This window comes from Phocoena phocoena, chromosome 3 (genome assembly GCF_963924675.1).
Source record: "Phocoena phocoena chromosome 3, mPhoPho1.1, whole genome shotgun sequence".
Classification (NCBI taxonomy): domain Eukaryota; kingdom Metazoa; phylum Chordata; class Mammalia; order Artiodactyla; family Phocoenidae; genus Phocoena; species Phocoena phocoena.
The window spans coordinates 146,974,638-146,990,868 of NC_089221.1; the positions used below are offsets into that span (position 1 = coordinate 146,974,638).

The 16,231-nt window shown below is 50.8% G+C and overlaps 2 protein-coding genes across 3 annotated transcripts in view; one reads left to right on the forward strand and one right to left on the reverse strand.

Moving 5' to 3' along the window:
- KCNIP1 (potassium voltage-gated channel interacting protein 1) overlaps nt 1-16,231 on the forward strand; it is a 355,966-nt gene that overhangs the window by 16,943 nt on the left and 322,792 nt on the right. The window lies entirely within an intron of this gene.
- On the reverse strand, nt 3,337-14,789 carry KCNMB1 (potassium calcium-activated channel subfamily M regulatory beta subunit 1). The gene is made up of 4 exons (XM_065875276.1): nt 14,541-14,789; nt 10,919-11,076; nt 8,683-8,854; nt 3,337-3,606 (listed from the first exon to the last, which is right to left on the reverse strand). Exons 2-4 carry the CDS (start codon nt 11,050-11,052, stop codon nt 3,337-3,339), a joined length of 576 nt encoding a protein of 191 aa, XP_065731348.1. The 5' UTR covers nt 11,053-11,076; nt 14,541-14,789.

Consider the following 16,231-nt stretch of genomic DNA (forward strand, 5'->3'; position numbering starts at 1 on the left):
CCATTTTCCTCCGTGTCTAACTCCATCATGCTTAAATGCCCATTATGTCACTCTCGTCTTGGCCATGAAGTTCTGTGAGCAACAGGCAGGTATGGGATTTGATAGAAGTGGGCCAAATTTGTTGACAGGAGGACAGCATTGTCTCAAGCAAATGAAGATCATTGTTAATAATGCATGGATCAGTGGGGCTGGGCATCCCCAGGTACTTTTTGCTAGAAGGTCATGGCCTTTTCCCCTGCAGCGGCTGTTTGGATAATCTGAGTTTCTTTGTGTTTCAGCCCCAAATGCAGGTGTATGGAAAGCATGTGCAAAGGAAGCCCTGTAAATGAGACTCACGATGGGGACTTTTTTCTTCTTGTAGATTCCCATGCAGTTGTAAGAAATAACACAGACAGGTCCCATGTACTCTTTACCTAATTTCCCCCAAAGAACTATAGGACAGTATCACAACTGGGACTTTCTAGACTCACGAGGCTCTTGAGAAGTCCCTGACCTCAGAAAGAAGAAACTCCAGGGAATAGTGTGCTACCTCCCCTTGGAAGGATTGTCTTCAGTAAGAACCTGGAGGATATGAAGCTGCATCAGGGATCCCTGGCTGCAAGTGACAGAAATTGGTGCAGATTCCAGGTGCTCCCTCAGATCTCTGACTTACATGAGGACACCATGGGGTCCCCAGGATGCAAAACTGTTCCTTACCTGGCCCCCGGGTCTTTGGGTGGATGGGTCCCTCAGCCCTTCAGCTGAATCAGCTCAAATACTGCGGTTGACAGGTCAGGCTCTGGAATCACCCAGCCCAAGGCTTGATTCCCAGTTCCTCACTTACTATATGGTTGACCTTGGCCAATGATCTCTTAGAGCCTCAGTTTCTCATAATATCTTATATAGCACTTACCATGTGTCAGTCGTTATTCCAGGAACATTATACAATAACTCATTTAATGCCAACAACCCCCAAAAGGGAAATATTATTACTAGTTCCTATTTTGCAAGTGAGGAAATTGAGGCACAGAGAGGTTATTTGCCCAAAGTCACCCAGCTAGAGAATAACGGGTTTGGGTATTTGAAGCCAGGCCGTATGCATCACAAGTCCACATATATAAGCCACTGTCTTATTTTGCTTCTCCTTAGCTGTGAGCTGGCTTCAGTAGTGCCTCACTGAATCTTTACAAGGCACACTGCTTAGCACTGTGCCTGGCATGGAATAAATAAGCACCAATAAATGCTAGTTAACATTATTGTTGGTATAATTTCTTCTGGAAGTGTCTGAGTATTCATTACTTGTTACTGTTATAACAACAGCTTCCATTTTGACCACCTACTATGTGTCAAACCTTCATTAGCCCTCCCGACTCCCCAAAAGGGGGAGTCTCTCTTTTATAGATGAAACAAGTGAGAATCAGGGGGATGCAATCTGGCGGAAGTGGAGATAGGATTCACCCCCAGGGGCTGCACCTGGAATCACAGCTCCGGGAGGAGCTTCAGGGACACCAGCCTAACTTCATGTCCAGCTCAGGACTGGAGCTGACACAAAGTCATTGATTCATTCCAAAAAGCCCAGTGACAGCACCCTGGTTCTGTACACCAGTGGTTCTCATGCTCCAGCACAGGTCCCCTGCAGCCATTGTTAAAACACAAAGTGCTGTCCATCTCCTCGGGACCCCATGCAACCACTCCCCACCACACCGCCTTGGGGTTTCTGGTTCAGTAGGGCTGGGCTGAGGGCCTGAGAATGTGCATTTCTCACAAGCCTCCATAGAATGCCAATATTGCTGGTCCGGGGACCACACTTTGAGAATGACTGCTCTAGGCCAAGTTTTTGGAGTGGTAATGGTAGAGATGACAGCTTCCCCCAATTATCCCCTTTCCAAGACTGAGATGGACTTCCCCTGCAGGGCCAGTGTCTTGTATTTATCTGCACTGTAAATCATAAATCCCCATCTCTGCGGTTACCTTCCCTCCATACAGGGTTCTTAAACTTGTGTGTTCTCAAAAACCTGTCTCTGATTGGAGCTGAACCCCTTCCCTAGGCCACTTGCATCTGCTTGGTGATGGGGAGCTCACCCTTTCAAACTTCCTTCGAAAGTAACATCTACTGTTACTTTTCTGATTAAAAACAAACACAATGAAACCAAACCTTCCTAGTGTTGAAAATTTAGAAAAGTATCAAAAATAAAAAGAGGAGGGCTTCCCCGGTGGCGCAGTGGTTGAGAGTCTGCCTGCCGATGCAGGGGACACGGGTTCGTGCTCCGGTCCGGGAAGATCCCACATGCCGCGGAGCGGCTGAGCCCGTGAGCCACGGCCGCTGGGCCTGCGCATCCGGAGCCTGTGCTCCGCAACGGGAGAGGCCACAACAGTGAGAGGCCCGTGTACCACAAAAAAAAAAATGAATAAATAAAATAAAATAAAAATTTTAAAAAAATAAAAAAAGGGAAGAAAAAAAAAAAAGAGGGAAGAAAGTTACAGTTAACCACCATCCCACTGTTAATACTTTGATGTATTTTAGTATTATTTCCTTATAGCCTCTTGTTATTTTTTATATATTTGGTTTTTTTAAGTTGAGGTATAATTGATGTATAAGGTTATATTAGTTTTCAAGTGTGTAACGTAGTGATTCGATATCTGTAGTATGTATTGCAAAATCATCACCGCAATAAGCCTAGTTAATATCCATCTCCCCACAGTGACACTTTTTTCTCCTGTGATGAGAGCTTTTAAGATCTACTCTCTTAGCAACTTTCAAATACACAATAAAGTATTAGTAACTATGGTCACCACGCTGTACGTTATATCCCCATGGCTTTAAGACCAGAAGTTGGCACCTATATCTGATAATATTGGTATAAAAATGTATGTAGCTCTGAGAATCCTGAAAACAAACGATGTTCTAAGTGTGCTCTGCCCATGAGGGCTGCTGCTGTTTTCAGAGCGGAATTCAAAGAAGGAACAGAGGTTTCCCAGGGATGGCTTCCTGGGTGGGACCGGCAGGTCTTTGATCCAACTGCCGGGACACAGGCACAGAATCGCTGTCATCGGTGCAGTGGACAGTGGCACAGCAGGAAAGAAGTTTGTGTCAGTTGAGCGGGGACAGGGAAAGGAGACCTATCACTGGTTGGCCTTGCATTCTCCTGGGTCCGGGGAAGCCACTGTAACATTCTTGAGCAGGAAATGACTTAACAAAGAGATTTCCCAAAGACCATCCAGGCAGCAGAAGACAGAATGTATTGGAGGGGGGAGAGTGGGAAGGCAGGGGGAGGAGGCATGGGGACACAAGTGAGGAACAGCCCGGGGACCCATCCAGTCCCTGGTGGCCCGAGCAGTGATGTGGTGTGGATGGGGCTACTTCTGGGCTGCCAGGATGGAGAGGGACTGGTTGATCTTCACCATGGCGATAATGAGGAGGCCACCGGTCAGCAGGAAGGTGGGCCAGAAGAGGGAGAAGAGGAGGGTCTGGGGACCGTAGAGGCGCTGATACAGGACACTCGTCTCATTCTCCCGAGTCGTGGAGAAGCAGTCGAAAACCTGGCGCTCGTGGAGTTTGGCTCTAACCTTCTCCACATCGGCCCGGGCCATCTGGTAGTTGTCCAGGCTGCCTGGGATGTAGGAGCACTGTAGGGAGAAGCGAGAGCACCCATGGGATTGGAAATCCCTCTTTCTTAGGGCCTGGCATGGAATAAAGAAAAGCGTCAGCTTTGGAGTCAGGCCCCTGGGTGGGAGTCAAGACTGTCCAAAGCTTGGCAGGCTGCACATTGCGTGCTTCTAGAAGGTGTGTACACAGTGTCGTCTGGGAGAGTGGTGGCCTTGGAGCTGCTCAGGGTACACGCTGCACACCTGGAGATAGGGGCCCCAGCTGGAGCCCTGGCTCTGCTCCCATTGGCTTCAGAACCTTAGGCAAATTGCTTACCATTCTGAGCCTTGATGTCTTCATCACTTAAATGGGTTAATAGCAATGCCTTTTTCAAAGGAGTTTATTAAAGAACTTCAAACTTATCTGTCTAAGGAGACCAATGGGGGACACAGGCTGAGTGGGCTCTATATTTCGATTCAGGGCAGAAGTCATACGCTCAATTGCCTACAAAGCGCAGGCAGGTAACGTCCACAGGTGAAGTAGGTGAGGGGATAGGATGACAGGTGCCAGCTGACACTTGGTGTCAGGGGATGGGTGGTCCTGGTGAGATGGAGAGAGCCAGCTGCGTCTAGACTGGCAGGCATCACTCCATCTGGACAACTGATGCCATGCCATCCAGAAGACCTACTGTAGCCAGACCTCCAATATTTGTAGAGAAACCAGAAAACCAGATTTTAATGTGGACTCTCACAATTTTAAAATATTGGTGAAAATTTGAATTGAAAACCCTTTGAGGTCTAACTCTGCGTGAGCCGAGCAAAAGATGTTGGCCAGCTGGTATTTGACACCGAGATTCAAAGGAAAGAGAGAATGCATTTAAAAGAGCTCTGTGCAGGCAGAGCCTGGGACACGTTTAGTTCTGACACTGATCATTGTGATTAGGAAGCTTCCGGCCTGGGCAGATGAGGTCCAGATGGAAAGCTCCGCAGAGAAGGCACAAAGTGGAGACCCTGGTTTTATCCCTCTTCCGTGCTAGGAGGTCTGAATGTTGCTTACGCGAGCCTCCGGCAGATGTTCTGCGAGGGTGGTCCCCCGCACGGGCTCCGCAGCAGACTACCTGGAAGGCTGGTCATAAGCACAGGCTCCCTACTCACTCTGAATGGCTGAGGGTGGGGCTCAGCAATCGGGTGATTCCTCCATGCACTAAAGTTCGAGGAGGACCACTGCCCTCGTCCAATCACGTCCCAGATCAAAACGAGTGACAGTGTTGAGCCAGCTTCTCCCCAGGCCTGGGTTGCTCCCTGTATTTAAATGAGGTCCTGCCCCAAAGCTGCCTGCCCTGACAGCGTTCAGTCCAGCAGTACAGAGAATGGTTGCATCACAGCTCTGACAGCCTGGGAAGTGGGAGAGCTGCATCCAGAGGTAGATTCACGTCCCCAGCCAGTCAGGGAGCAGCTGAGGCTGGGGAGGAGCTGGCTCCTGAGGAATCTGGCATTCAGATTTGTTGGGTACGATAGGGTCCCAGTAGCAGGTGGATCCAGAATCATGAACTCAGAGGGCCTAGTCCTATCTCCCCAAAGTCTCTGACTGTGACCTTGGGTAACCTAGCCCACTGAGCAAAGGTGTGGCGATGGAACCAGACAGGCCTGAGTTCAACTACAAGTTCCAAGTTGTGTGACCTTGGCAAATGTCTCAACCTCGCTGAGCCTTATAGATTGGGTTTGCGAGGGTGCCTGCCTAGCAGAATTGTCACGGCGGTTAACCAAGATGATGCACATTAAGCGCTGAGCGCAGAGCCCAGGACATAGTACGTGCTCAATAAATGGAAGATGCTGTTAATAACAAATAATATTGTGACTTAACTATGAAATTGAAACAATACTCCTTCTTTCCCTTAAGGAGGGGCCTATGGACAAGATCCGAAGTGGGAACTCGTGCCCATCCTGGGGTCCCACTGTATTCTTTGCCAGTTTGGGATTACTCTAGATCCTTAATGTTCTCTAGACACTGGACAGGAGTTTACTCTGCAGAGCCAACCTCAGAGGCCTGGGGCCCACTTGCATCCTCTCTCCCCTGCCCTGGGTCCAGCTAACCATGAGTTGTCTAAAGGATCTTAAATGATCTAGCCTCTCCCCCAAGCCCTGCAGTGTCCCTGTTCTCAGCATAGACCATGGGAAGGGGCTTAGAATCCCCCCAGGCTAAGTCTCATGGAAGAATCCAAGAGTGGGCTGGCGACACCCTCCCTTATAGTAGGGGTTGGGGGAGACAGCCTTGCCAGGCCTTTCACATGTGATTCCAGAAGACACCCAGCTGGCCTGGAACACTGGCTCCTTGCACGGCAAGGAGCTGAACAAAGGTGGGAGGAACAGCTGGTGCAACAACCCAGCTGTTTGGCAAAACCGTGAAGGCCGCTTCCACTGTCACGCCAGAGTGGCAACCTGCCATTGGCAGCACTCCTGGTGGTGCCTGGATGCTATGGGATAAAAGATAGAATATCCAGTGGCTGTTCTTCCAGAGATGTTCTTCTGAGACCAGACAGAGGCATGTCTGACAGGCTGCTGACAGCCCATTAGGGAGAAGATCTGGCCTTTCGCTCCTCTGGCAGCCTCAGGACCGGGGTGGCAGCCTGCAAACCAGCCTGTTCCCAGCCCCCATTGCACCAGTGATCACTTCTGCTTGTCTTTGAAAATGTGCTTCTTGATCCTTGAATAAATCAGGGGGCCCTGGATGCTAAAGAAGAGGCAGGGGTCATGGGAGGAGCTGATTCAGGTGGGTTTGGAGGCTCTAGCTCCATCTGGCATGGCCAAGTCATGCTAGTGATGACAGAACAAGTCAGGCCACCTTGCACTGCCCGGACCCACTTCTCCATGACCCCCTAGCACTGTCAATGATCCCACTGTCCCCCCAGGCACCCTTCCCCTTCCCATCCCACCAGCTGCCAAATTCTGTCAGCATCCATCCCTGCCCGAGCTGTCCCAGGTGTTTGCTGTGGCCCTCACCTCCCTCTCCAGTAACTGAACCCCACAGCCCTCCACATCACTCTGATCGTGCTGCCAGGACCCCAAATCCTTTAAAGACTCCCAGCTGCTCACAGCAGTAATTCCCAAGGAACCTTGGAATCACCTGAAGAGCCCAGAGATTCTGCATCAGTGGGTCTGGTGTGGGACCCTGGTTCTAAATCCCCCAGATGGATCTAACCCACAGACAGAGGTGAGGAACCCCAGCTTCCCTGATCACATTTTAATTCCACAGTTTGGTAGTCATTGGCAGGGAAGACAGGCACACAGCTTATACAGCGCCAGAATATCATTAGTATTTCCCTTCTTTACTGTTTGCTTGAATTTAAATCCCTGGTAATCAGTAGAACCTTCCCCCAGGAAATGGTGGAGTCTATTAGGAGTTGCAAATGACTTTACTCCCTGTTAAAGCCAGCACCACGAGCATTATTTGGTCTGAGGTTTTTCCAGGCAAAGCTCTGGCCTTTTGATACAAATGCAAAGGAACTTCATGTGTTCCCAGCCCAGGCTGATGAGAGACCAGCCCTGGTGGAATCAGAGTCTCTTTCAAACTGTGTACCCAGTACGTTAACCCCGAGCCCAGATGGCCGCCTTGGCGTTTGCTCTACGTATTTGCAGGGCTACACGGGGAAGACTAACCTGCCCATCTCATATGGTTGAACCAGTGTGTTTTTCTGTAAAATTGCAGTTGTAGATGAGCTTAACCCTTCCTCCATCTTTCCTTCCCAGTTTCCTTCCTTATGCTGAACTGTTAAAACTCAAAAAAAAAAAAAAAAATCCTGATTGAATATAAATGCCTAATCCCATTCTCTGTAAAATGGTTGCTTCACGCACTTCCCTAACTGTGCTGTGTCAGGGAATGCTGGAATTCAACCTCCCCTCCTTCTCTCCTACTGTGTTGTGCTTGCTATCACTCTCAGACACCCTTGAAGACTGTCCTTTTAGAAAAAAAAAAAAAAATTCAGGAAAGTGTTTTCTGTAATATTCTTTTAATATGGGAGCTAATTACCTTCTATAACATGTAGCATTCTTCATTAAAGTTCTTCTTCTCTCAAAAAACAAAGAAAAAACTACAAAAAACCCACCCCAGTTTAATTGTCCACTTTGGTAGTGTGGGGGGCTTCTGAGAACAGACCCTAGGCTACCTCTGAAACCTTTTCCCGCTACACCCCATCCTGTGGCATTGTCTGTGCCGGTGTTGGAATCTCTCTCTTACCCGGCCTTCCCTCCTCATGCCTGTTCTCTGCCTTCCCTTGATATGTATGTCCTCCGCCCCGTATTTCTGTGTAAACTGTACCTGCCTGATTTTTAACCCAAATGCCTTTCTGATACCCTCACCTCAATGTGCTAGGAAATGTCACTTCCTCCTTTAATGCCCATGATTTTTTTGGTTTCTCCCTATGGCACTGATCCTTCTCTACTAGGTATTATTTCACATATGAGCTCTCTCCTCTTGAACCCAAAGCCCCTAACACAGGAAGTGCTCAGCGATGGCTGAATGAAAGAGCGAGGGAATGAGTGAATGAAAATGGGCCAACTTGTGTTTCCTATAGAAAGGGCTACAATGGTGGATTTGGAGTGGGGGGTGTTGAGAGGCAGTGCTGGGAACATCTCTCAAGTGTTGGCCTCCAAATGTTGCTCCAAACCTGGGCCTCTGGTTTCCTAGAGTTGCAGGGGGGAGTCACAGGGGTTCCTCTCTGTGGGGTCAGCTCTGGGTCCGTCCTCTCATGTGACTCACTTTACAGGATGAAGCAAGACCATTAACAGCTTCTTTGCTGTGCCTGCTATCCACCCAGCATCGAGCTTGGTACATTATATACAGTCCCTGACTTCATAACAGCGCTTCAACAAATGTAGAAACTGAGGCTTAGGGGGGCCGCACTGGCTGCTCCCACCACACAGCTGGTTAGTGGCAGGTCTGTCTGACTCCAGTGCAGAAGAGCTAAGGCTGTCTGGACCTCATACCAGCTGTGGCCCCTGGTCAAGTGGGTTTATCTTTCCCGGCCTCCGCTCTCCAGAGCAGGGATAGGGAACCAGCTAGAGACAGGCACACACGCCTGCCGGGGTAAGGGGATGTGTACCTCGCCCCCCCGTCAGTACCTGCTGGTTCCGGTCCCGAGTGTCCTCCGTGTGGTACAGCATGGCCCACCGGCCCACGGATGACACGTTGACCCACAGGCACGGGTACTGGGGCACTTTCTTGCCCTCCAGTTGCTCCTGGTCCCTGATGTTGGTCTCAATCAGGTGACACATGGATTCCTGGGTCCACACGCTGGGGAGACGATGCACACACATACACATCTCAGAACGTGGATGGCACAGATTGCCCAGTGTGAACCCCTTTAGAGAGACCCAGGGCCGGAACCCTCAGCATCTGGCACTAAAGGAGCGTGACCCCAGAGTCCCTGGGCCTAGGGGAGGAATCGTAGAATCTGAATATCAACACTTTGGGGCCTTTTGGACAACATCTGCATAAGTGGTTCCAGCCCTGGCTGCTCACCCAATACCCTGGGGAGCTTGTAAAGATTGTCATGGCCAAACCACACCCCAGAACAAGTGAATCAGAATTTCTAAGGTAGGTGGGCTCCAGGCCCTGGTGTGTTTTTGTTTGTTTGTTTGTTTATTTTGGGTTTTTTTGCGGTACGCAGGCCTCTCACTGTTCTGGCCTCTCCCGTTGCGGAGCACAGGCTCCGGACGCTCAGGCTCACCAGCCGTGGCTCACGGGCCCAGCCGCTCCGCGGCATGTGGGATCCTCCCGGACTGGGGCACAAACCCGCGTCCCCCGCATCGGCAGGCGGACTCCCAACCACTGTGCCACCAGGGAAGACTGGTGTGTTTTTAAAACTCCTCTCAGTGATTCTGATGGGCAGCCCGACCTCAGACACTTTATCCACATCCATCTTCGTCTTGTAGAGGGTGGCAGAGAAGTTCAGAAAGGTCGAGTGATTTTTCTAAGGCCACACAGGACCTGAAGCCAGGTATGGATGGCTTCAGAATCTATGCCCTTTCCTTTAAAAAGAGTAGATGAAGGAGGGGCTTGATTTGTTTCCCGAGTTGAAAAGATGACGGGGATGGTGCTTAACCCGGAGAAAACATGTTGGAGGCACATGGCTGCTCTGAGCGGTGCCTTACTCGGTAAGATTCCAGCCTGGAATGGCTCCAGGGCTGTAAAAAGTGGGACAGGAGCAGGCCCGGAAGAGGATAACAGGCTCATCAACACACCAGTGAATCAATTGTGACTCATCTCCCATTTACCAGGCAGGAGACACATTGCCAGACCGAGGGGGCTGTCAGCCGCTGGAACGCGGCCAGAGGCAAGGGTCTGAGACTTATCCTAAGATCAGGCTGAGAGAACTGAGCATATCTGTTCCCATTAGAACATGGATCAGGGACTTCACAGCTTTTCCTTTAAAAGCTCAAGTGGTTGACATGTCAGGCAGCAAAGGCATGGGACATTCTCTGAGATTCCAGAGCAGAGCTCCAGGGGAACAGTTTTTGGCTCAGTGTAGACACTCCCTACTTATCAGAAAGGCCCGCAAATGAAATGGTGTATACAGTTGAGGTAGTGAGCTCCCCATCACTTGAGATATTCAACAGGAAGATAGATGCCCACTTGACTCAGAGGTTTGTGAAAGAGAGCCAAAATGCAGATGAGCTACAAAATTCTGTGACTCTCTGATTCCTCCTGGGATCAGACTCACACTGGGGCATTTGCTCTGATCCTTGGCTGTTTCTTTCTTTTTATTTCTTTATTTTTATTTTTGGCTGTGTCAGGCCATAGTTGTGGCATGCGGGCTTCTCTCTAGTTGAGACACGTGGCATTCCCTCTAGTTGTGGTGCATGGGCTTTTCTCTAGTTGTGGCGTGCAGGTTTTCTCTCTCTAGTTGTGGCATGCAGGCTCCAGAGCGCATAGGCTCTGTAGTTTGCGGCACGCAGTCTCACCAGTTGAGGCATATGGGCTCAGTAGTTGTGAAGTGCGGGCTTAGTTGCCCTGCCGTATGCGGGATCTTAGTTCCCCGACCAGGGGAACTGTATTGGAAGGCAGATTTTAACCATTGGACCACCAGGGAAGAGGTGTTGGCCTCCTTGGCTGTTTCTTGTGAGAAGGGCCTCCTGCATCTTTTATGCCCAAGTTCCAGAATTCCAGACGTGCAGGGCTCAGTCCGGCCTACCCTCCCTGCTCTTGAACCCTTGACCCTAAGAATGAGGATTGCCCAGACCTTCCTGCCTGGTGTGAGGGTCAAGGGGAAGGTTAAGAAGAAGCCTGGGGTTCCTTGCAGACCAGACCCTTAGGGGAGAGGCTGGAGGATGGGGCCAGGCCAGGAGGGTTTAGTACCTTTTCTGGTAGAGGGGCAGCACGGTCGTGCCAAGGATGTAGTAGGTGATGACGGCGCACAGCACCATGGCCACACCCAGGCAAAGGGCTCGGGTCTCTCCCCGCTTCTGAGCCATCACCAACTTCTTCCCCATGTCCACAAGGGACAGCAGTCATTTCTAGGACCACAGAGGCAAACAGATGTGAGATCAGCACAGGTGATAGATAAACCACAGAAGGGAGGACAGGTGAGAGAAGAAGGTGCTCAAATATCAACATCATCTTTACTTTTATATGGAGCTTGGCAACCTCAGAGGGTTCTTTGGACCCCATGTAAGCCTCCCCCCAGCTCTGAGAGGCAAGTACTATCATCCCCATTCTACAGATGAAGGACCTGTGGCTCAGAGGGGTAAAGTGACTGGCCCAAGGTCACATAGTGTGTGACAGGCTCAGTAGTGGCCCCCAAGATACACATGTTCTCAGCCCCAGGATCTGTGACCGTTACTTTACATGGCAAAGATTTTAAATTAAGGATCTTGAGATGGGGAGATTATCCTAGACTATCCATGTAGACCTAAATGTAATTGCAAGGATCCTTATAGGAAGGAGGTGGAGGGAGATTAGACACAAAAGAGGAGAGGGCGCTATGACCAGGGCGGCTGAGATTGGAGTGATGTGGCCACGTGCCAGGGCGTGCGGGCAGCCACCAGAAGCTGGAAGAGGCAAGGAATTACGTATTGTCCCCTACAGCCTCTGAAGGAAGTACAGCCCTGCTGACACCTTGACTTAGCCTGGCCAACATCTTGCTCATTTTAAACTTCTGGCTTCTGGAACTATGTGTAAGTAAATTTCTGTTGTTTGGGGCCACCAAGTTTGTGGTACTTTGTTACAGCACCGATAGGAAGCTAATACTGGAGATAAACTAATATCCTCCCTGCAGAAGTGGACCATCCGTGCTCTTTCTCCTAGGATACTTGTCTCAGAACAGCTTGGAGCATTTCACAGTTCTACCAAAACAGTCCCACAGCAGGGCCGGCTGGGCGTGGGCAGCATGCAGAGAAGGGCCAGCAGGGCAGCCACAGGCATTGGGGTGGCAGGAGGTGTCTCTACTACTGGGATCCTGTAAGAGCCTCCTCCTTGCTCCAAGCAAGGGCAGGAGGCATTATGTGGCCTCAGCAACTGCTCTCTTATACGGGGACTTGAGCCAGCCTGGGCCAAAGCAGATTGCCCGGGAGTGACGGGCAGCTTCCTCCCTTCCCCCTTCTTGGGCCAGAAGCCCCTCGTTTTTCTTCTGGGAATCTGCTTCTCCCCAGGGCAAGCAGGGCCCCTCCCTCTCCTGCTGGGCGCACTGAACACCCTCCAGCAGTGTCACTCTTGCCACCCGTGTGCCGCCTGGAGCCAGAGGTGCCTGGCTTCTGTCCTTGTATGGATTTCCCATCCCTCTGTGCATTGCCTCACAGCCTGTGGTAAATTCCTTTGTTGGTGTTTCGTCTGTTGTTGAAGGTAGCAGTTCTACCAAGGATGCAGGGGCCGTGGGGCCTTTCTCTGTAATCCCTGTTGTAGGGGAAATTTTAGCCAGATATCAGGAAGGAACTTATTTTCCCACCAGGTACCTAAAGTAATAAACCTAATATTTTTATGAATTAGTGAGTATCCAGGAGATAGGCATTATTAGTCCAAAGGGATTTTCAGCAAAGTGCTTCATTTTCTACTCAGGCTTCTCTCCTAACTATTGGACTGTTTCAAGTGTCCAATCAGAGATGCTTGACCCCCTTTCCTCCCCACTCCAGCTGTTCCCCATCCCCTAGTGTCCTAAAGAGGAGATTCCAGGGTCAGATACCAAGGTTACAGCCCTGTCACTCCCTCCAAGATGATTGACTCCCTCACCCAATGATGACTTTTCCTTCCACATTTGGGGCACTGAGAAGTGGGGTTTCCCTACATTCTAACAGACATTACGAACTCACAAGGGAAAAAATGTTCCCTTGACAAAGAAAGATGTTCTGTTCAATTCTCTTCCGTCCTATTACTTCTGTCCTTCTGTCTCTGCGTCTTGTGGGAGTGGGACAGTCCACATCATTGTTTACCTGGGACCAGTTTAACAAGCCCATGCACGTTTTTGCAGGTAAAGGAACGCAGCCACCTGAGGATGGGCTAAAAGCCCACATGGCCTGCTTCCCCAGGACTGTCTATGGTCACTGGTACCTGGTCCCAGCCCCAGGACTGTGGAACACAAGTCTCTGGGGCCAAGAAGGAATCTTGCCTTGGAGGGAGGACCTAGGCTGAGCGCTCACAACAAAACCAGTCTTTTCCTGGGAGAGTCGGCGCATCCTTGAAGGGGGGAGGCCTGCCCTGCCTTCCTGGCTAATCAGCCCCCAGGGGCACTGGCCCTTCTGCTTCACAGCTTCTTATATCCTCCCAGCCCCTGGGCACTCCCAAGGCTGGGGAAGGCAGGACCCTGTGCTACCGGGTCTGAGAACTCAGGAGGAAAAGAGATGGGAGGCTCCCTGTCAGAGAACAGTCTGGAGTCTGCCATTCGTTCAGATCCCACCTGTCTGCAATGCTCTGGTGAGACTGTGGCCCACGCTGAAGGAGTAGGCTTCAGAGTTTTGATAAATCCTCGTAAGACCACGCAGGATAAAAGAATGGGGAGATGATATGGATGCGGACATGGTCATAGGATACAACAACCACAGTGAGAGCCTTCAGACAGGAGGAAGGTTGGGAGCTGCTGACATCCCCTGAGGTCTGGACAAGAAGAAATGGGTTGTAGCTGTAAAAGGAGGGATTTCAGTTAGACTCTAAGAAGACCATCTCAGTTTTGAGAATTACTAAATATCTCTGGACTTTGGGGATATAGCTCCCCATTTAGAAAAGTCACTGGAGGTCTGGGGTGGCTTTAGGAAGGCTGAAGAAAGGCCAAGCAAGACAGGATTTTGGAAGGTCCTGGGTGACCTGGTGTTTGGGTTGACCTCCTTTTCCTTAAGAGGACAGGGCATAGAGGACAGTGTTTAAGGGTCTGGTGGAGTGAGGGACAGGGGGTGTTTTGAGGTCATCAGACATGGGATCAAATCCTGGCTTTGCTACTTTGCAACCTTGTGACTGTAAAATGAGTATGATAGTACCTGCTTCCAAGAGTCCTGACAAAGAGCAAAGGATGTATCGAACATCATACATATCACAGTGCCTGGCCCAACGCAAGCCCTCGATAAATATTAACTCTTACTATTAACAAAGAAAACCCTGAAGGTTTGGATCAGAAGTCCCCAGTGCTCCTGCTGGGCCTGATTCTGTCCTACCCCCTCCCCTGGTGACAAGTGCCAGGACTGGTCATGATCTCCAGGCTGCTGCCCTCTGGCTGCTCTGGGAGCTGAGACCTGAGGGCCAGAGCACTGAGTTACTACAGTGACTGGGCCATGGAGCGCCCACCCTTACCCTTGGCCCCCCGAAGGCCACCAGACCACGGGTCCAGCAGTTCTAGTCCCGAGTGACACAACATCGACTCCCCTGGAGCCCAGAATCCTGATGGACAGCCCGTCGAGGGAGGGAGCTCCCACTGCCAGCTTCCCTCCACGAAGATCTCCCCTCCAGCCCCAGTCTCTGGAGAAACCACTTCCCCAGTGCCCCTGAACTTGGTACTCACAGTCTCCCTGGTGCCCTGTGAGTCTTCGGCAGACACTTTTCTGCCTGGCCCCCAGCCCCCACCCCAAAAGAGGCCGCCTGAGCTCCAGCAGGAAGTTTGGGCTCCCAGTCCGTCTCTGGGGAAGTGGCCTTTGGTTCCCATCTGAGACGAGCCTCCATGCCCAAACATGGTCAAGTCTGAGCACACAGCCCCAGGACACAAACTCGGGAGAGCAGGTACCCAGCCCAGAGGAGGGCAGCTGTTACCCAGGCCCCTGCACCTGCAGTTCCCAGAGTCTAGTAGAAAACAGATTTCGCAAAACAGACAGCAAAACTGAGAAGTCAGGCAAGACCATCTGGGTATATTTGGAGACATTTCTTCTTCACTCAGGCCCTTCTCTGAGCTGGCAGAGAAGCCAGGAATAGAAAATGAGTTTCTTTTTGTTGACATGAGGGAGGGAGGAGGAGTTGAAGCTCTGAGGGGTTGGGCTTGTCAGCCGCTGAGGGGCTGGCATTTCCCCCGCTAGAGCAACCGAAAACCCTTAGCCTTTGGCGTTTGTGTGCTGTGTGACCCTGGGCAGGTCACAGCACCTCTCTGAACTTCAATTTTCCCATCTGTGCTCTTGGGATTTTTAAATCTTACTTTGTTCAGGGTAGCGATGAGGGTTAGAGATGGTGGAGATTTGGGGCAGGGGAAAAGAAACTCACCTTTTAAAGACCAACCAAGCAGAAGCTGGGAGCAGTGAGAGATGGACCGCTGCTTCCAGCCAGCCATGTCCAGGAATAGCCTTCTTGGCCCTATGGCCTCCCAGAGACTGTCAAACTGTACATTTTGGGCTCATGGGCAGAGACTTGTTCCCATCAATAGGAAAGACAAGCAGCAGCGTTTGCAGGCAAAACCATGCTTCCCTCCGCTTCCTGTAAGGATTAAAAAGCAGCGACAAAAACAAACTCCATGCACTGGGCCTCGCCTAAGTATCAGGCATGATGCGGGTAGTAAGCATGTCTCTGCCCCACACTTTACTCGAAGAAACTGAATCTGAGGCTCAGAGGCCTTAAGTTACTGGTCCACAGTTACCCTGCTCTAAGGGCAGGAGCCAGATTCAAAGCTGGCCCTTCCAGATTGCAGAGCCGGGGCTCTCTCTGCTGAGACTGGTGTTTCTCTAAAATATAAAAGCTCACCTCGGTTATACAGACACCTGCCACCTGAGGTTCTGGAGGTCACCTGAGTGCCCCCAGCTCCTGGGGAGGTGAGCACAGCCCAGCCATGCCTGCTGACTGTGTTCTAGCCCTTCCCTCACTCCTGCCTCGGCTGCTATGAGGCAGCCAGCCCGGCAGGCCATGAAATGAGAGCGATGTTCAGGCCGCTACATACTCTCCAGCACTTAGCTCCCTTCCACTGCCCCTTTCCTAACTGAATCCTATTAACAGTAGAGTAAATCGTCTATATAACAGACATCATAGCAAAGGGGGTCTCTTAAGGCCTCAGACCTTACAGATATTGCATTGTCAATGAAGGACATAGGGCCTGGAACGCATCCCCAGAGGAATGATTTTCCAAGATGGTCCTTGCCCCCCCACCCACCCGCTCCAGGAGTCAGAAGATTCCCACCCATGAACTCATGCAAAAATGCTGGTCCTTCCTTCTGCTCCCCTGGGGGAGAGACACACAGTACAACAGATGGCCTTTCATATGACTAAAGGGCTACATTT